This window comes from Salminus brasiliensis, chromosome 17 (genome assembly GCF_030463535.1).
Source record: "Salminus brasiliensis chromosome 17, fSalBra1.hap2, whole genome shotgun sequence".
NCBI classification, from domain to species: Eukaryota; Metazoa; Chordata; class Actinopteri; order Characiformes; family Bryconidae; genus Salminus; species Salminus brasiliensis.
In genome coordinates, this window is record NC_132894.1 from 31,635,625 (window position 1) to 31,656,774 (window position 21,150).

Consider the following 21,150-nt stretch of genomic DNA (forward strand, 5'->3'; position numbering starts at 1 on the left):
TGTCGGGGGTGACGACACTTTAAACACGTTCGAGGCAAGGCCGAAATACAGGTCTGCAGGCATACGGCTGTGATCATTTTCTCACTTTTTAAGAGTTTATATAAGCAGATGTTTCCACATTATTGGGATTAGAAGAACAAATAAGGTTTAAAAGCATCAACAGATATTTTTACTTTCAGTTTATCAAATCTATTATTTTATCTACTGAGGAACCCTCAAATCATTTTTCTTGGAATGACCTTTTTCCCATGTTACATTTTTACATTATTATTACATCAGAACCAGAACAGTTTTCTATAGAAGGAATTGATGTGGCCTGCTTTGTGTGTATGTATATATATATATATATATATATATATATATATATATATATAATGTCTACAATGTAGCCTAACATTTGTGTGTGTATTTTTATACATCAGACCTCTTCATATAGCAACCAAAAAGATTGGAACATCAATCAGCCTTACCAAACTCTTCTCTCTGAGTCTTAAACTTTTCCAAGATGTTCCCATCCGTCTCTTAATCGACTAGTTGACTGCTCTTCCTCTCTTTTGGACGTAACCCCATATTTCTATGAGTGATTGATCCTCCAGCAAAGGAGACCCTCTCGCTCTCTTTCTCTCTCTCTCTTTTTTCCTGAGCACAATGGCCTTTCTCACTGGAGTATATGGAGTCGGTCCTCCTCCAATATGTAGAGGAATCCGAGGGGAGCTGACCTCTTGAGAAGTCACTCCATTATGGAGTCTCAATGGAAGCAATGACCCCTGGAAATCTGTGTTATGTTATACCAAGCTGATTTTGGGCAAATGGGCTCAGGAACTTCTCAAGTTTCATTGTTTCTCAAAGACATATTGGCTTAATTATCTTCAGTGGCTGAGTAGCTGAGGTTGCCCACTGACTGAATACTTAAGATAAACATTTACTCTGCATCATAATGCTAACATCATCAGAAATATTAGTAGTTATCGATAGTAAAACTATATGGTATATCGTTGCAGTCTTGTGAAAATCGTGTGTCACCAAAATGTTAACTTTACAGGAGAAGGAAGAAAGCTTCTTAACTAATCATTTTATTCTAAGTCATTTTTGAGCATTTCTGTTGTCATTAATTTTTTGAAAAGATCAAGAACAACTGCTAGATTTTGTTAAAAGATGAAAAATGGTAAAAACATGCGATGTAAGAGTTGACGGTGATTATAACAGTATTGGTGTTACAGTAGCAGTTTTTAGTTTTGACTAAAATTTTTAACATTAAACAATAACAATAACGTATTTAACATCAGCTCAAAATTCAGAATGTGTCACATCACGTTATCAGTATTTCAGTTTGCCTGAATAAATGTTCTTGTGAGTGCTTTGTGAATGCTAAAAATAAAAAAACCTGCCATGGTTTGTTTTCATATACAGTATTGTAAACAACTACCAGAAAGAAACCACATACATGAGTATAGCTCACAACATAGAATTAAAAAATGCATGGCAACAGCAACGCCACAAGTTTATGAGCATTATGTCATGATATAATGTTCGATATTTATCAAACATATCTCTAAAAATATTAAAAAAGCCATACCATGTTATCACAGAATCACAGTATGCTGTAGATAATGTATCATCTCGTACTAAATTCAGTGTATGTAATGTCCTGGATTTTTTTTAAGGAAATCAAATTTCTAAATTCTGTCTGACTCATGTTTGTCATATTAAGTAAGGTTCTCTTTGGTGTCATTTTAGGAGAACAGAATGACCCTGTTAAAACAAGACAAATTAGACATTCCTAGAGAAAGAATTTTTTCAGATGTGGTACTCAGGATATATGGAGTCATTAACTTTATTAATGCAAACTTTAAAAATGTCATATGGCTGAAATTTATCAGGGCCGTCCAGCACGTTTTTCCATTTGTTTGTTTATTTTATTTCTTTTTTTAACAGACAGTATCTCTCATGCTACCACGCTAAGTATTATTTCAATCCCTCCAAAGAGCAAACATACATAATTGCCTCTATAAACCCAGACCAGCGGAACACTAATATTTTTGTTTTCTCGTCTGCTCTGAGAAATCTCTCCACCAGTCGGGAGTGATTTGCCCTCGGGCAATTTTTGTGGCCAGCATCTCTCTCTCTCTCTCTCTCTCTCTCTCTTTCTCCCCCTTTCTCTCGCGCTCTCTCTCGCTTTCTGAACCCCCGCTGTAGTGGCTGGCTCTGCTGAAGGGTACAGTACACGATTCCCGACCACATGGGACCACTCATCAAAGAGACGTAGATAAACTCCATATGGGACACAGGATATCGTGCAAGACGAGGGCGCCACAAGACGAGTGTGTGTCAAGGTGAACGTTTGTGTTCAGGAAAGCGCTTGTTCGGGAAATATTCCTCCTCGGGCTCAAACAGGAAGCGACATGTAAAGTTATAATGCGAACCCTCATCAGAACTTAATGCATCGAAACAAAGTTGTCAGTTTGGTTTTTAACAGTGACAGCCCAATATGTTGTATGTCGGAAAATGGGCGTATTACACTTAGTCAGTCTAGGAATGCTGTTCTGAAGATCGGAATGTGGAGTACATTGTGAAAAATGTGAAAAAGAAGGTTAAAGGCAGCAATTTTTCATGCGAATGTCAGAGATGTTCGAATAGAGCAGAGCTCTGTAATGGCCTGGGAGAAGAACTTGTTAAAGAAAGATGACTGCTTGAGTTCGGAACCCTGTTGTGAAGCTGTCAGTAGTTTTGTTCTTCTCTGGTTTGGAGGAGAATTAACTTTCGATTGATGGTAAAATGTAGAATGTGAAACTCCATGAGCTTGTATTCAAGCTTTAGAGGATCAGCCATAACATTACGACCACCTGCCTGACACCACAAGACTGCTGAAGGTGTCTTGTGGTAGAAGGCACCAAAACGTTAGCAGCATATCTTTAAAGTCCTGGAAGTTTTGAGGTAGGGCCTCCATGGATCATGTCAAAATCAATGAGTCTTGGGCAACCATGACCCGTCGCTGGTTTTCTCGTTGTCCTTCCGTGGAGCACTTTTGATAGGTACTGATCACAACCCTGACAACACCCTACAAGACCTGCTTAATGTTTTGGAGATGTTCTGACCCAGTCGTCTAGCTATTTCATTGTCAGAGTGGCTCAGATTCCAAAGTGGCATCAGTACCATGACTTCAATTCTCAGCCCTGGTCTCCAAACATGTCTACACATTGCTAGACACCTTCCCTCCATAGTAGGTCTACATGCTATGGACAAATTCAAACATCCACAATCTCTTTCTGATCTGAAGTTGGCCAGGATACTAAAGGCACACAGGTTTGAAATATAAAGGCCAGTATTGTGGGTCTGTTAATAAACAATATAAAATGCAGCCCTGTTCTGACTGGCACGCGTTTGGCTGGTGGAATGGACTCCAGATTCAATTCATTCAGCAGCTAATTCAGCAGCTCAGAGAGATTTAAATGAACAGTCAGCTACAGGGCTCTGGGGAAGGGCATCAACTCAGGCATGAGGAGAGGCCCTCATCAACCGGAGACAATCAGGCATCAAGCGCCATCTAATTACAGTGAATGAAATCAGAGAGGCCCTGTCTCATGAAAGGACATCACACACCAAGAGACGCCGCAAAATCAAAGGTCCGCGCGCCACAAGGGGCACCAGAAGCTTGCCTTGCTATGAAATGTGATGGGTATCCATAGCACCTCTTGGCATGCTTTGATTCAGGACTTAATTAATTCCTGAAGGGATGGTGTAACCAGATGATCCTCTTCGAAGTCTTAAAGAACTTTTGACAGCAGCAAGCCGCTGATTTGTACCCAGCAATACAGATGTATCATCGTCATTTTCCGGCCAGATAGAACCGTGCACATTTCATACAAATGCTGAACGGCAGAAAATCCCCCAAATGACTTGCAAGGGTTGACTTTTACATGAGCTTTCAGCTTTGGTTTGAACATGTAGAACAACTCTGGACATGGCATTGCAGTGATGTTCATGTGTTTGAATTAGGCAGTTAAGTACATAAGATCTCACAGAGTACAGTTCATTTTTTAGAAACCTGGATAACGGTTAACCCCTCTCCAAGGCTTATTACACACTAAGGTGTATTATTCAGTAACTACAGGGATTTTTGTGCAAACTGATGGAGGTAACACTTTCCGTCGCCATCGGGCCATAGCCTCTTTAAGGGCTTCACATTGACACTAGTGGTCTCTCTTTCATTGTTTAAAGAAAAGCAGAGCAGAACATCACAGTTTAAGACATTCTTTTACCACACAGCCTTAAAAGCTTAAACCACCATTGGTGCCCTAAAGAACCATTTCAGTGGATAATTCTTTAAAGAACCATTGTTATAACGTGATGTATGTGTGTGTGTGCTGAAAGAACCTTTTCTTTCATGTAATGTAAAGTTTCTATAACAATTTAAGGTTTTTCCTAGAACTTTAACTAACTAGAAGTGTAGAGCACCAGTACTCTTGCATCTCCTTCAAGATTTGGTCGTTGTGAAAATGCTCTGCTGGAGCGACGTGGCCCTTGATGGCTTATTTGTCTGAATAGCAGAGCTCCAGAGCGGGCTAACCAGGCCTGCTGCCTTCACAGGGGCATGTTCCTCATTAGATTCAATACCAGAGAGATGAAATTGAAAAGCAGCTGAAAGGCAGCCAAGCCACAGACTCCTCGAACAGGCAGACTAGAAGACAAGGCTTACATATGATGCCCTGAATAAAGGCTCCATGTGTTAGCCCTTAGCAATCAAAACCAGTCCTACAATCAGGCTTCGGGTCAAGGCCCGACTGGGTCTGTCCCGTCCCAGAGAGAGGGATTGCTGTGGGACAGCTGTGGTCACATCCTTCATCTTCCCCACACTTGTAAGTTTTCAGTTGTAATAGAGTAGCCCATTCAAGCCTCTCTTGAGCCTGTATTTCGTCCACGTCCAGTAGTGTGTTTTTTTAAATTTTTTATTCTTTTTTCGAAGTAAGTTCAGCTGTGTAACAGCACTACAGTTACGCATGCTAAGTTTGAGGCAAGGACGAAACTAAAACAGGTGGCTGAATAAATCATACTGTCATTTTGCTCCAATAAATGTCCCGTCCTGTGAGTGCTGCATCAAAATATAGAAAGGATGAAGTGGTCTTTTTTTTTTTGCTTTGTTGTACAGCAATCACTGCAAAAACTGTCTGTGCGGAGGTGTGTCCTGGAAATTATAGCATATGTACAATGTTTAGTCTTCAGTTTAGTCTTGTGTTTAGACTTCTGACTATAGCATAATTCCAGACACAGATCATAGAGTAATCACAAGGCCAAGTAAAGAAAAAAAAAGACTGGAGGTGGGGAAGTATCAGATCAGATTTTTTTTTTTTATTGTCCACTTAAAAACATACTACCACATGTGTAGTCACATGACTTTGCCCCGTCCAGTCTGCAACATGGAAGTAACATGGAGCAGGTCTCAAACACCAAGCCATCCATTAATGATTAATTCATTAATCATAATCTAGGTATCTCTGATTGTCTGAATGTCTGATTAAGCATGATTGATTGATGAGGAAATATCTTTCAGCACTAGGCTGTGTGTATGGCTTGTACAACCAGTTTGGAGCTCTCAGAGCTCGGAGCCTGTGTTATTGAATGAACATCTTTTTACTTTATATATATATATATATATATATATATATATATATATATATATATATATAAACTGGCTAAATAATTTGGTTTGGAGTTTGGTTGGAGTGGTTGTAAACAAAAACGACCAGTGTATAGTAACAGCATATACTGCACAGTAACATAGATGCTTGAATATCAGCCCATTTGTGCTAATGTTATTTGAGTTTTATAGCTTTTTTATTTTCAAAACTAACTGTTGTGATCTGTATTATTATATTTTGGCCATTTGGCACCACAAAAAACCCTGCATCAGTCGACTGTCCAGCTGAGGACGAGTGTGACTCCCATTAGCGAATTTCTGCTAGAAGCCTGGTTTCTCTTAAATCGCCGTCTCAAGCTGATGACAAATTCTTGGAAAGTGGAGTCTAGTGTGTGGTGAAGCAGTTGACTGGCCCCTTCAATGGTCAAACGCAAACAAGTGAGGACATTTACAGCACAGACTGGCTGTTAAACCACAAGTGTCTCTTAACAACACCATTTGGCCTCTGGATCAAAGGTAGCAGTGTAAAAGAACCAGAGGCTTAACGGTTGGAGCAATCGAAGGTTTCCTCAAGGCTTTGCCCTTAAGGCCATAACTAAAGGCCTTTAAGAGGGATGTGTGTGTTTTCTGTGAAATGCAAACTGGTGAATTAGCTGTGCTTGGCACATTGAAGCAATAATAATTGTGGAGGTTGATTCGGAGACACAGGATGCGTCCTCCTATAAGAAATTCCTCCGCTAAAGTTCAGTCAGTGGAGGCTGTAATCGCAACATCTGTTTGACATTGGCCAAACCCAAGGAGATCACCCACAGGATATTGCACTTACCAGCGGGGGGTGTGATCCTAGCCACGGGGAACTCTCTCTCGCCTCACCTCCCATGCCCTCCCCCCACAACACTCTATTCAGAACCAGGTCCACAGGTCCAGATACCCCTGTGGGAGTCACAGGCAACCCCCTTACCCGGTCAGCTGACCCCCTGACTTAGTGATTCACACAAACAGGCGGAACTGTCCCTTAACTACCCTCTTCAATGGTCTAATGTGAATTTGAGTCTCAGTATTCTGAATCTGATGTTGTCATGTTAGGCTGATTATTCAGTTGGTTCTCTTTTATCTTAACATATAAAAACATAAAAATGCTATAATTGTGTTTTAAGACAATGTTTACATTAAAGTAAAGATTTAATGATATACAAGACAAAGATTATATAGAATATTAAATATTTTATATTCATTTACCAAGTGGTGTAGTGCAGAAATCCAGGTAATTCCAAAAGATTTCATCTTTTACTTTTACCGAAGTTCTCTATTTCCGGTCACACTAACTGAGTTAGGAAGTTTAGTCAGCATCACTTATATAAACTTTAACTTTTTATATATATATATATATATATATATATATATATATATATATATATATATATATATATAAAACAAGTTCTGGACATCATCAGAAGACATAGTTGTCAGCATGGTGTAGTTTTCTTTTATTAAATTCCCATTAATTTCGTAGCTCTTTGAAACAAGCACATAATATCTGTCAAAGTGCAGATTCTACATTTTCAGTTGATACCACGTGTTCATCAATGTTAATTAGGAGATATTTTATTATGATTGCTATTTTGTGTGAACAATCTTTCTTTCTGAAGAAAGAAAACCATCCTTCAGTTTTTCGCCAGTTTCGCTTATTCCCAGAAAAATGGGAAGTGACTCCAGCGTGTTTACACTGAATGTAAATTGAAAGTAAACATAGTTCACTATCGAGCTATGTTGTTAATTATGTAATTATGCAGTTGCGTTTGAATAGTAGAGCAAATGTTCTGCTCTAACTACTGTAATTAGAGTCGTAATTACTCTAGACTCTAGGAATTGTTCTCTGTTCAGTCAAAGGCATAAGAAATATTCTTGATGAATGTCTGTTCTAGTTTACCGCAATATCATTTCACACAGTTTAGATGTCCTCCTCAATAACCGTCCAGCAGTCGTCCTTCATAACAAGTAGAATGTTTCATAAGTCTTGGTAGGCTTTCTGTTACATAACACCATTCCTTGCTCTTGACAGTTTTCAAAATAGGCCTAGAGAGATCCTTCTAGCTGCATTTATGGATGTCAGAACTGTGCTTTGGTGGGAATGTCAGTGTTTGACCTCCTGTCGTAGCTGGCTCTTGTTTTCTTTTCTCTCCACTCATTACATACTGAAAGCATCAACAACCTTGCCTATGTACCATAAGAGCGAGCTTCGCCCCGACTCATCAGTACTGCCTCTGAACAACCGCACCAGACGCGAGCAGCAGAGAGAGCAAGAGCGGGAGAGCTCAGTGTGTTCTCTGGGATTTCACTATGTGACCTTTCAGTGTTCTGTCAGAGCCATTTGTTTGGCCGACAGCTCGCACTGTAATTACTCAGCATGATGGGTTGTGGGTTGCTGTAAGTAATCCTGCGTGATGAGCCAAACGGCTCTCCAGGAAAGCTCAGCGCACCTGGAATATGGAGACATCCATTTCATTTTCCCCCCTCTGTCTTGGATGGGTTGAATTTAAGGAATTGGGGCCCCCACACTCTCTCTCCCAGCGAAAGATGCTAATTTCAAACCGAATAACATGTAGGCTATTTTCCTTGCTCATTTAACATTCATGACATGTTTTGAATATGTTGTATGACCACAAAGTACCTAGTCATAAAGTATGTAGACGCGATGAACACTTGTTCAGGATTACTCATGCATATTTCTTCCAGCTAGGAATGTATGTACCTTGGCTTAACTCTGTTAAGCTTTGCCTTGGTGAGCTAAGCTAAAACTGTCACAATTTGTATGCGATGGCATTCAAATTTGTTTAACTCTTAAAGAAAATACACAATATGGGCAAAAGTATTTGGACATCTACACTTTGCACCCTTACATGCATTAATATGGAGTTGCTTCTATGCTTATTTCAAGTTCCAAAGTTGGAACAGTGTCCAGCATTGTAGTCCAGGTCCATATGTTAGCAACTTATCAGCAAATCCTTACTTCCACAGTCCTCCAAAAGAGCCTGAAGAGAGACATCAGTTTAATAACAGCTTTATGTTTAACAGCTGGCTTTAGTCTGATGTAATGGACATCGCTTTCACGCAGGAAATGGGCTGGACTACACATTGGCCCCCACACTCTGTCTCTGTGGGGTGGGTTATCTCTCCGTAACGCAACAGCTGTCCACCTGTGAGCGAAACCCTGCTAACCTTCCAGCGCCTGAGCAAGCAGACGGGCTTGTAGAGCATTCGTCAGCTGATAGAACGGACGTCGAGGCTAGGCAGGCACACGCTCCATGAAGCCTGTTGACACACTGACCTATTTGCCACATTTGCAACTGATCAAAAATCCAGACCATCCTGCCAGAGCATTTCCCCCCCTTTCTACCTTGAGCCTGAAAAGTAGAAGCAGAAAAAGTCAAGGAGATTCTGAAGCTCTTCAAACAAGTCGACTCTTTGATATGTGTTTGCATTCCTCTCATGTGTTGTTTTAGAGGATTTCGGGGGGGTCGGTTGGCGGAGAGGGGGGTAGAACAGAAGCAGTGTTCCTACAGAGAAAGAATGAAGTGCTAAAACAAACATGTCATTGATTTCAACACAATAGGGCCTTGAATGGAAGAGAGTTAAGTTCAGAAGTTGTTGTTCTCCTCAATTACCTTTCCCTAAAGCCTCCTATTGTTAGTTGTCATGGCCAGCTGAATGACTGTGTGCGCGTACCTAAAGGCAGTGATAGCTGACAAAGGAGGGCTGGAGTTAACTGCCCTGTATGTGGGCCTGCTGTGCGTTAAGGCTCTTTTTTTAAAGATGCTAACAACAATCATTTTGAGCTCTCCGCTTAATGGCTAATTCCTTCTCATTTGTTTAATCCCTTGCTTTGTCTGAAGCATATTGAGGACTTCACACGTGTGCACAGCTAAAGACTTGGCACAGCGGCTTCACGATTGAAGCGAGGAATCACCCGTGCTCAAACTTAATGGGCAGCCGTGTTGAAAGCGAAGACGACCAGATCGCACACATTCACACCCTCCTGCTATAATGTCCTGTTAGCACTTGATGTGGAGTGGCACTTCTTCTGTGGGGGCATTCAGGGGATCTAGCAGCTTTTGAACACACTGATCATTGGCCCCTTGATAAGGGCCCATGAATGACGCCTGTTATTTCAGAGGGTGTAATTAATGAGCTGAAGTCTTTAGCCTGACTGCTGGCTCCTAATGAGGCCTCCGATGCTGCAGGGATTTTAGAAAGGCACCGCATTCACAGAACACATCCGTCTCCAAAGCCCACAAAGGAGAATAGCCATCTCACACCTGTTAAGCCCCTTCAAAGAGAGCCGACCGCCTCAGCCGGCCCAAAGAGCACACAGGCCTGTCCGTCAGGCCCTTTCACGCTTCTCTCTCGCATTCAGGAGCTTGAAAAAAATATATAGAGCTGTGGTTCGGAAGCCTCCGGCTGTATCGCGCTGAATAGCCTGTGTGAACAGAGAATAAGAGGAGGTTATAGATTGTTTTTGAATCCAGAACTTGTATTCTTCACTCTGCTCTGGGTGCATAATACTCATTTCTAACACAATATGCTGAAAATATTCACACAAAATATCTTAGAAATGTTCAGGATAGAGTTCTGTGTCCCCATTGCACCACAAAAGTCTTGTTTTCTATTGTAGTGTTGGCTTTCGCAATACTAATACTTGATTATAGGAACAGTTCGGTGAACAATCAAATTAACATGATTTACCAAATGCAGTTGATTAGCCAAGATATGTTTAATTTTGAAGTTTGCTTCTTTGGTTTAGAACGGGAAACTAAGCTAATGTTGCTAATTAAAAACAATAGACTGTCACCATTCACATCTTGGTTACATGCTAAATACATGCTAAAATCTTCATTCTTCATTAATTTGCTTCACAAATAGACAGAAAAGCTTAATGATCGTGGTGATTTGGGCACCAACGTTGCTCTCCTTGTGGCTGGAGTTTGACTCCTTGGCCAGGCTAGCATGCTACACTACACCAGTAAGAAACCCTGGGCAAGACTCTAAACTCTCTAAATTCTTCTTCCTGTGTAACATGATTCAAATGTAAGTCGCTCTGGAGAAGTAAATGTAATTATTTTACTCCTGCAGCACATCAGGATGTCGATGTTTAAAACAATTAAACTAGAGAGGAAGAATAAAGTAGGCGAAGGAGAAAGGAGAAAACACTGACGTGGGGGAAAAGCAGGGGAAATCATTTTAAAAGCAGGCTGTGAGAACCCGGATGTGAAATTTGAACCCGACCCTACCCCCATGTGAATTTGGGAAATGACATTCTTAGACCCTGTTGGGTTCAGGCATATATTTCAAGCTGTAGTTGCACTGAACCCACAAAACTGCATGATCTAGTACAGGTGTAGTTTCCCCCGGAAACAGAGGGATGAGTGAGTTAATGGGTACCCCCCATCACCCCTCAAAATCCTGTATTTGGATTATTGATGGGGATTAGGCTGTCTTTATCCTACTGCCTCTTCCCCACTCTTCATCCATTACCCAAGTCTTGGCAGCTGACTGTCCTCAAAAAAAGGACAAAACCTTTTGTTACCTGTTTGCTGTCTTCGCCATCTGTCTGTTTGCTCTGTGACACCTGTATTATCCAGTTATGCGCTGACTCGTGTCACCATGGTGGCCCGGGACGGCCCCGTGTGGACCGCAGTGCCCTGGGGGAGTCTGGAACAGGGGTTAGCGAGGGGACAGGACACTCTGTGACTGCCCCTTAGGTCTCAGATGCTCATTTTGGACTTAGGAAGTTAGGTAACGTACTGAAGCTGTTATTTATTCTGCTGAAGCTTAGTTTTGTGTGTATGAGGTGTGCTCATTTCATTTGATAATTTTTAGAGAAACACTTTCCGTCAGAGCATCGTCATTAATGCTATATAATTGATAGAATTTCATTTCAGAGGTTTTAGTTAAACTGTGCTAAATGACTCTTACTGGTGTAATATGTTCTGCCTTCCAGGCTGAGGAAATTTAACCCCAATCTGTGCAATAACAGAGAAGGCTGTGCTGTTACTATGCTACACTAGCAGCTAACAGAAAGGCACATTTTGCATCAATGCAGCATTATATGAAATTCTTACCTTAATAATTAATAATAATAACAGCTTCAAAATCATTGTGATGCTCCACTGTAAATCCTGTTACATTACTCCTCCACCTCAGTCCACATGCTTCTTTAACCTTCAGTGATGATTCTGTATCTTTCAGCCTGTCCAGAAATGTGTGTGTAAAGCGTGTCCTTTAGGGGAATAATGAACCCAGTCTTCCTTTGCTCTTACAATTACACAGACAGAACCTTACATAGTCCTAAAAAACAGATATAGCTATATTTCCAGTATATTTTTAATTATTCTTTCAAACAACCTAATTGACAAAGCTTGTGTTAATTATATACACAGCTAAAAAGCAGTCCTGCTGATTGACTCACCCATTGAGTACACCCATACAAACTACACTGCATATTGTCCAGCAGTCGATACTTGGAAGAAAAAAGCCATTCCTTACAGCAGTTATGGTCTGTAGGTATTGTACTATTCGACAGAAATGCCGTTGCAATTGTCAGTCCAAAGACAGAGCTCAAGAGTGTCGTCATCCAGAGTGTCTGCCAACGCTGAGAACTCCCCGAGCCAAGAACCTCCAAATGATTGATTTTAAGGAGTGATAGTGTTATTCTATCGCATAAAAAACGATCAAAGTCGAGCCGGGGTCTCAAACATTTCACGGGATTTGTTGAGCTTTTGTTTTTCTTCTTCTTTCGTACGACTGATTTGGCCCCAGCACTTCTAAGCTCCGCCCTTTTTTGGGTCAGGCAGCTGTTCTGCTCTTGGACGAAACGTCGGGAGCTTTGCTCTTTCAAGCCGCCGCAAAAGCTGAGGCCGCTGAACGTCGGGGCCAGTGACAGGATAGCAGAGACGGCACTCTTGGCCCAACAAAAAATAAACAGATGCCACCGAGCCGCACGAGTGTGGCACCTCCCTTAATCGGCTTACCTTGAGTGAAAAAAAGAGAGAGATAAGAGATGGATGAGTGAGTAAACGAATAAAGCCGTCATGGCCCGCCAGGATGCAGCACTGAATCATACGGAATAAAGCCATAATGCTTAGTGTGCCATTTGGTTGCTGTGACCTGAATGACCTGTATATGGGATGAAGATGCTTGCGTCTTTTCATGACAGATTTCATGAAAAGTGTCAAAAGCTGTGTTATTAGTATTTAAACCTAAAGTATTAGTATTTGGTATTTGTATTTGTATTTGGTATTTGATATGTTTTATATATTGCCTTTATTATTGCCTATAGATTGCTCAAGAAACAAACTTCTTATACTGCTACTACTCTTTTTCTGTTTTTAACTTTCAGTAAGAAAAGAGAAAAGATAAAGAGATACAAAAGAATCTGTGAGCCATGTTCTCTGTGTCAGTTTAACAACAGATCTAGCTGTGGTTTATATCAGTTGCTTGTGAATTTGGATTGAGAGCAGAAAGTACAGCAGTCTGGCCTGCCTTCAGTTGAAATGAGTGTTTTAGAGTGGTGGTTTGGTTTTACAAGGCTTGATCGCCTGAAAAAAAGTTGCACAGAGCGCCCTCTGTTGGGAAGAAGCGTACTGATGTCTTTTCTGCATAAAGATGCTGATGCTGCACTGCCACCAGACCACTAGATGGTTCAGTCATGTTTAATATCACCTTAAAAAGAATATAATTGCATATAATTATGTGGAATTAAGGTAAATAATCTCTCTCTCCCACTTTTGTGCTTGTTTCAAACAGAATCAGACAGAATGGAGACCAGCTCCTCCACAGCTGCTGAGAAGAAGGAGTGTAAAACAACCAGCCTGGATGGCAATGGCTTCAGTGAGCTGCCCAAAAAGCCCTCACCTACGCTCCTGACCAGAGGTACAGCTTCCCATTCTCTCCCACTTCTCTATTGTTGGGAGTTTAGAGGCAGTTCTTTCACTTTCACAGTATTTACTCAACATATTCGTCTGTGGTCTGACTTTTCTGTTTTCTCATTGTTGTGAGGCTTTGTTGTAATGTTGTGGTGTGTAAAAGTTAACGACCACAGTCAGGAGAACACAGATCCCACAAATGCATTGAAAAACACAGTATTTTTTTACCCAGCAATTATATATAACTCAGTTGTGCCATCTTAACTGTTTGTGTCGACATGGACAAACAGACGTCTCTGCTTTCTAATGGTTTACACAGGTTGGCCAGTAGAGACCTGCAGCATATTATACATCACACAATCCAAGGGCATAAAGAAAACAGATAGGGCTCGTGCATACGAGTACATGTATGAAATATACATTTTCAAAGATAAGATTCTGTCTGAGAGAAAAGAGAAGAAGACTCGCGGCTTTAATCTGCCGACCAAAAGTCCCCTGAGGGTCAAAGGTGCCTCAGTGGTGCACTGATAAGAATTCTAATACATCTCACTCTGAGTCCTCTTCATTAATACTGAGAGACTTACTGTCCCAGCGAAGCTCTGCTGTTAAAAATAAAGCCCCTGAACAGGTTCTTTGGAGCGAGACCATTGAAGATCCACCATCCGTTGGTTTAGTCTTTCAGCAGACGCTTCGTAAAATAAACCCCTCAGGGTTTTTCAATCTGTCAGATCTGTAGCATGCAGTCAATTACCAGTGGCGATAATTTCGATTGTAAGTGTGTTTTTTTTAATTTACAATATTCATTGTTTCGCATGTACATGTCTGATTCAGGCTGATGCCAGTATATAAACATCAGAAATGCAGGAAAGTGAATAAAATGCAGATATTTTAGTGCAGTAGTCCAGCATCACTTAATGTCTGTCACCAAATATGTCCAAACAATCCAGAAATAATCTTTCGATACTGATATGTCTATTGTGTTTTTAGCTATTTTACCAAGTTAAATAATACATGTTTATTGAAGTAATCATTTAAAGTGGTTCTTGTATGGTTTCGCTCCAAAGAACAGCTTTGAAATCTTTAGTTCCAGTAGTGTGAGCCGTGGGCTGAACAGGTGATGGGACGAGCCTGGTGCTCTGACGTTAAGACTGTAATGAAAAGTTACAGCCGAGGGAGGAGGAGTAGGAGGGGAGAAGGTGGAAAAGAGAGAGTTAGAGAGCATGTTTCAAACATGTCTGCAGGAGAGTGATGAAAGCGACGAATAATGAGGCTGAAAGACCTTGTTCTTACCTCCAGAGTATAAACGTTATAAATTAGTCAGAATGGCAGCCCGAGCAGTGGACGACACGGCCCTTGCGCGATTGACAAAGATGCCAGTTGAGGGCTACTTTTTGAAATGGAAATAGTGCTTGTGAATTTCTGGCATTTTTCGCATTAATGAAGGAGTTTGGTGGCCTGCCATAATATAACGGAGAGGAGAAGTCCATGAATTGTTAAAGGAACCCAGAATGAATTGTTAACGAAATTGGAAATGGGCCACACAGTGGCAAGATGACAGTTAGATGGCATTACTTATGTAGAAAGCCTGTTTAAAATGTTGATTGTGTAATGTAGGTGTATTAAAATGATATGAGGATGTATTTGTAGGTATAAAAGAATGATTATGGTGATGTGGAAATAGAGTGTAATTCTGCATTGTGTTTGTGTATAGCAGTTGGTCTTTGACATTCTGTCCAGATGATCTCAGCAAGACTGCATTTAGACCCATTAAGGTATCATTCATTTCCAGGGCAAACTTAAAGAAAGCTCAAGGTGAAAAATTACGTAATGACGTAATTTCAGGTAATACACCCAGCATTTGCCAAAGGCGAGTGGTAATTACAGCATGAGGTTTTGGGCCGTGGGTAGTTCCTTCAGCGTTGTGCTCCAGTGTGTCCAGAACTCAAGGTTGGGAGAACGCATTAGAGAGCGAAGAGAGAGTGCATGTTTTAAACATGCCTGCAGGAGAGTGATGAAAGTGACGAATAATGAGGCTGAAAGACCTTGTTCTTACCTCCAGAGTATAAACGTTATAAATTAGTCAAAGTGGCAGCCCGAGCAGTGGACGACACAGGATTGACATGGATGCCAGTTGAGGGCTACCTTTTGAAATGGAAATAGTGCTTGTGATTTTATGGTGCTTTTACAAATTAATGAAGGCGTTTGGTGGCCTGCCATTATTAAGAAGCAGCCATTAATTGTTCAGTAAAGAAATGCATGGAACTGGGGCATTTGGAAAATGACCATTACAGTTTAAAAGTTGAGGATCCTAGAAAATGCATCCGAATATGTTGGACTGCATCATAATATTCATATACAGTTGTTTGGCCCTATTTGTAGTCACTAATGATTAGCAAATGTCCTCAATTCTAGGCAGACAAGGCCTCTGTAAAGAAGCAGGTCTTCTCAGGTGTATTCTTTCTGCATATACAGTTTAAAATGTGTGAAGAATTCTAAAACATGACTAGCATCCTGAATATGTCCCCACACATAACATTTATAATATTTACATACAATACATGTTTAGCTGTTCATTTGTAGTCACTGGTAATTAGCAAACTTCAATAATTCCAGTCAAACGAGGTCCTGGCAAAGAAGCAGATTTTCTGTGATGCATACACCAGTAAATCCCCTTTACAATGAGTGTCTTGTTAGAAAGGAGCGTGTTTCAAATCTGAGCTAATGGTAATTAAAACGACATCTGATCACACCCAGAGCTGAAATCATCAGCTTAATATGATCCGGCCTGCTTATTGGGTCTCAGTGGCGCAGCTGAATGAGGCCGATTCAAACCCGCACGCTGAGGTCATGTGTTTAAATGGCCTTTGGACAGTCGAAGCCGAATAGAATTGCTGAAGATTTCGCTCCATTTCTGCCGTCCCTATAAATTAAATAAAGACAGACTGAAGGCGAAGGGAAGAGGGCCAATCGGCTCCAGGTGTGTGTGTGTGTGTGTGTGTTTAACCCCTTAAACCGGAGCTCAACTAAAAAAATATATATATGTAACTTGAAAAATGTATATGTTATTAGCTTCATAGTAGCTTCAGAGTGTTTTATAAAACTGATGAATGATAGGTCTACAGTAAAATGTGGCTGAGCCTAAGCTAAGGCCTTCTTTCACTCAATCTCGACTCAAGTTCTATCACACAAGTACTAGATCTCCAGCTGAGAGAGGAAAGAGTTTGTTAAATGTGCGTTTGTTAAATAAAGCGTTAAGCAATGAATCGTCTATACCAAAATACCAGGATCCATATCACACAACCGTGTAAAACAGTGTAATCGATGGAGAATGAGAAATGATATCTATGTTCACGTTCTAATCCATAAAACAGTGGCGTGGCCTTCTGTATATTTCACACCTGTGTAAAGTTCCCTATAGTATTATTTTAAGAAAATCATTCCAGTCCAATTAAACGATTTAGAAAATACTGTGATACTGAATCTTAAAGGTGAAAGATGTACTCTAAATCTCACTCAAACAGTGGCCAGACTGTGCTGCCCTTGTTTCCCCCAAACCCTACTGGCCCTAGTCTCTAAGAGGAAGAATCACAGCGCTGCGATCTAAATAAACAGAGAACCCTCAGCCGCCGTGGTCCCGTCTGAACGCTAAAGAGCCTCAGCTGTCTGCCAGCGCTCCACGACAGGGCAATTACTTATCACAGTAATCCCTATTATTATTCCGCCTTCCAGACGCTGATAAGTGAATATGCAGCGAGCGGAGAGCAGCGCAGGCCCCAGAGACGAGGGTCCTTGAACCGGGGCGCACATTCTACCGAAAGGCGAGACGCTTTTAATATACAGCCCTGTTACGGGGGCTTTATTGTCAGCATGTGCTTTACAGCGGGCCGCAGGCTTCTTGTCACCTAAGTCATGCCCACCTCAGAGCATCGGCCCGACCGGCTCTATTAAACCCCCCTCTGTTTTACGCCCCCTGTCCGGCGTTATTTATTCCCAACAATTTCCTCTCTATCAGAAAACACGGCTAATGCAGACTTTTAATATGTTATTTACACATAAAAAAACAGGACCCACCCAAACTATTTGTAGCTCCCGATGGAAAACAAATGGGGCCGCCTCTAACACCCCTCCCTCCCCGCCCTTTCGCTCCCGTTATATCTGAGTTTAACAATCTGGATTGCTAATAGAACCATTTATCACGGGGGCTGGTCATTTGTTTTACGTTAGCAGGTCCTGTCCCCCCGGCTCTCTATGGAAATGCGAGCGGGCATATAATGAAGCGGGCGCGAGTCACTTTGTTTAAAAGTGAAAACAATGCCCGGAGTCAATTAACGCGGGACCAGGTGTCCGCTCCCTTTCGCTTAACTGGACGACGGGATTTCGGCTGTGAGAGGCTGCCGCTATATTTATGTGCAGGTTACGAGGAAGGCTGCTTTCAGGCGACACCTCCTGTGTGGTTTATAGGGGCCTAGGCCAGCGCTGGCCTGCTTCAGCAGCTCCGCTCGGCCCTCAGCACAGCTCCGTCTACCGCTCTTTATTAATGAAGCTAAACGAGCGCCACAATCTCTTCTGACAGCACGCATCTGTCTGGGCCAGGCAAGACAAACATATTGGGTGTTGAGAAGCAGTGAGTTAACACGTCACAGTGAACATAGTTCAGAGTTCAGTTTTTTGCAGCGGCAAAAAAATCTCATATTCAAAATGCAAAAAACAAAACACAGCATATTTAATATACATCACACACTGCTATGTTGAACTGGACTGGTTCAATGCACTTAGCTGTGCCAAATTAAAGATGGCTGGGTAACTGTGATGTATAGATTTAATAGTCTTTTATTTGACAAAGATTAGGCTTGAACTCATAAGCTGTAACTTTATTTGGCTCCATGGCCGCTTCTATTTGACAAAATTACCAGAAGAATGTTGCTTTTGTTATAATAAGCAGTCCAAGCACAAAATGCCTTTTTTGTCCTTGTCGTTTATGTTCAATGTTATTGCAGTTATTATTATTACTCATATGCAAATGCTTAGTGGAAACATAATGAAATAAATAAATACATGAATAAATAAAAATTAATTTAGAAATAAAAGAGAAGAAGTCAGAAACCTCTTGATAACCATTTCATTTCTAACCAGCACAGGCCTCTTTTTGCTTTGTATCTGTTATTATATATTAATAGAATAGAAATGTTTGCCCTCCAGCTTTCTTTCATTTCCTTTGGCATGAATTGTCTACACTACCATTTTTCAAAATATTAAGAATGAAAGGAAAAATGCAATTACAAAGTTTCCTTATGACTGCAAATTCTCTCCATGCAGGCTATTGACAGTACACTAATAAAACACCCTGAGATTAGATTAGAAATAGAGAAATACTTAAACATGTATTTCTAAATATATCCTATATATATATTATATATTACATATTTCTGCCGTCCTGCCTCTCTTTTCCTTCCTGGCCGTGGGTCCAGACAGGCAGGCGGGCGAGCAGGCAGAAGCACCGACGTCCGGTAATGATTTGATTAACTGGGTTTGGTGGCTTATGACATACATCATAGCCAAAGTGAGTGTACGGTGTGGGAGGGAGATTGATGGGCTGAGGCGGAACGCTATTTCTGCTGAGTCGGGATGGCCCCGGGGGGGAGCGCTTACACCGACGCTTACAGCGTCCTGGACACCACACCAGTGAACATCCCAGTACGTTGTGACACACTCAAACACCCAGCTACCGAGCTAGCTCAAGGACATGTGAGCTGGGGATGGACAAAAGCACTGATTTACTTTTATTGTAATAACAAGGTAAATATCATGCCCCAGCATTTATTACTTTTTAAGAGTTTTTTTCAAAAGACATTCTTATGACAGGAACATTATATTTGACAGTCTAAAGCCCTATTCGGACAGTATTAGTTTTACATGGGGTGGTGGGCTAACATAAATATTAGTTTTTCAGTCCTGTCCCAATGCGCCATGGCAGTCAATTTTACTGGCTGCACGCTCCTGATTTGAGCGCCTTTTACCTTCTGTAAGACGAGTCATAAAAATAAACTCAGGTTATATAAATCCCCTGCAAATCGACATGTGTGTAAATATTCTTTCATATCCTGTGGAAAAGTACTTTTTCACAGTTTTTTCTCAAGTATGGAGAGTTGTTGTGGCAAACCACAGTTAAATCCAGAAGACAAGCCAAAGGACTCCACAGAGGTGCAACGCTTCTGGCAGCTTTAGCCAAGTCAGCATAGCCTATAGCCTACATACCTGTTAGAAAAATGAAGCTGCTAATATTCTAACTAAAAATCATTACTACTGTAAGAGGGTAATAAGATCTTGTAGTAAAAGAACAATACTCCACCTCTCCACGTGAAACTTATTCTGTCCGAATAGGGGTTAGGACTTATCATTAGGGTTTAGGAAGTATCATCTGCCTTATAAATTAGAACTTAAAACAAATGCTTTTCAGTAGTTTTATGTCAGGATCAGACATTAATTTTAGGATGGGAAGGATTGATACTTTATGATTAATCTTCCTATTCCTCAGCTAAAACACTAATGAAGGAAAATGTTTAGTTGATCTGATTGCTTCCCAAGTGACAGAGGCTCAAAATTATGGACTACTAAAATACCTGAATCATGTTTGGTTTTGGCAGAGAGTGGAATCAGTGTCTTTTTCATGCTAATTAGTAATTACATAAAGTGTCAAGTTGACAAAGGTTTGCAAAAACTGTCATGCAAAATCCTCCATTTTTGCTGTTTTACTCGTTTTGACGTAATGTCAATCTGGCCAAACAAAAATTGACCAATAGAAATGCTGCAAAATTACTTAATTAACTAATAAATATAACATCTTTTTAGATTGACTTGACTGAAGTTGTCATGTAGGCCTGGTTGGCTTCTTTGGTTATTGATTCAGCCTGGAACCACATTTTAATCATAACAACCCTGGAAAAGAAATCAAATGCTTCAGAGAACAGTTCCTAGTTGCAGCTTTGGCAGTGTGAGGCCCATCAGCTGCAGCTTCCAGTAAAAAGTAGAAAAACGAAAGCTGTTTGGTGAAGATACTCAAATAGAATCTTATCACAAATCACTGGTTTTCACACCTTTCGTGTTAGCAGCATATGTGGGAGACTGTGCATTATTCAAACCGCTCTGAAGGTCCAGTTAGAGAAAGAGGCGCAGAGAAAGAGACAGAGGGATGGAGCTGGATGGATGGTTGAGGGCTCGGTTGTGTAAATAGTTTTTTAAGAGAGGCTGCTTAGCGATAAGGACAGTTTCCTTTATCAAGTGGACGAAGTCGCCGCAGCGACAGTGAGTAATTGACGGAGGCGGGCGGCGCGGCCTCGCGGCCGGTCCCGGGCTGCCTGGGGAGCGCCCCAGGGGTCAGCTCGCTGGCAGAGAAAAATGCGTCCGAAAAAGCTCAGCGTCCACCTCCTACTACAAAAGGACAGCCACTAATCTTCCTGAGAAGGGAATTTCTCCCTCGCTTTTTTCCCCCTCTCTCTCTCTCGTTTGCTCTAAATGAGGCTCCTCGTAGCAAAGGTTTATAGGCCTTGAGAGGCCCGCTCTCTCACACACACTCATGCGCTCTCACTCTCTGCC

At 41.2% G+C, this 21,150-nt stretch overlaps 1 protein-coding gene across 1 annotated transcript in view; it reads left to right on the forward strand.

Annotated features, from left to right (window-relative positions):
- The window catches only part of gli2b (GLI family zinc finger 2b), an 84,086-nt gene that overhangs the window by 2,308 nt on the left and 60,628 nt on the right, over positions 1-21,150 (forward strand). Inside the window, exon 2 of the mRNA XM_072659876.1 lies at positions 13,439-13,564. Within this exon, the coding sequence (XP_072515977.1) occupies positions 13,450-13,564 (115 nt within the window). The 5' untranslated portion in view covers positions 13,439-13,449. The remainder of the gene's footprint in view (positions 1-13,438; positions 13,565-21,150) is intronic.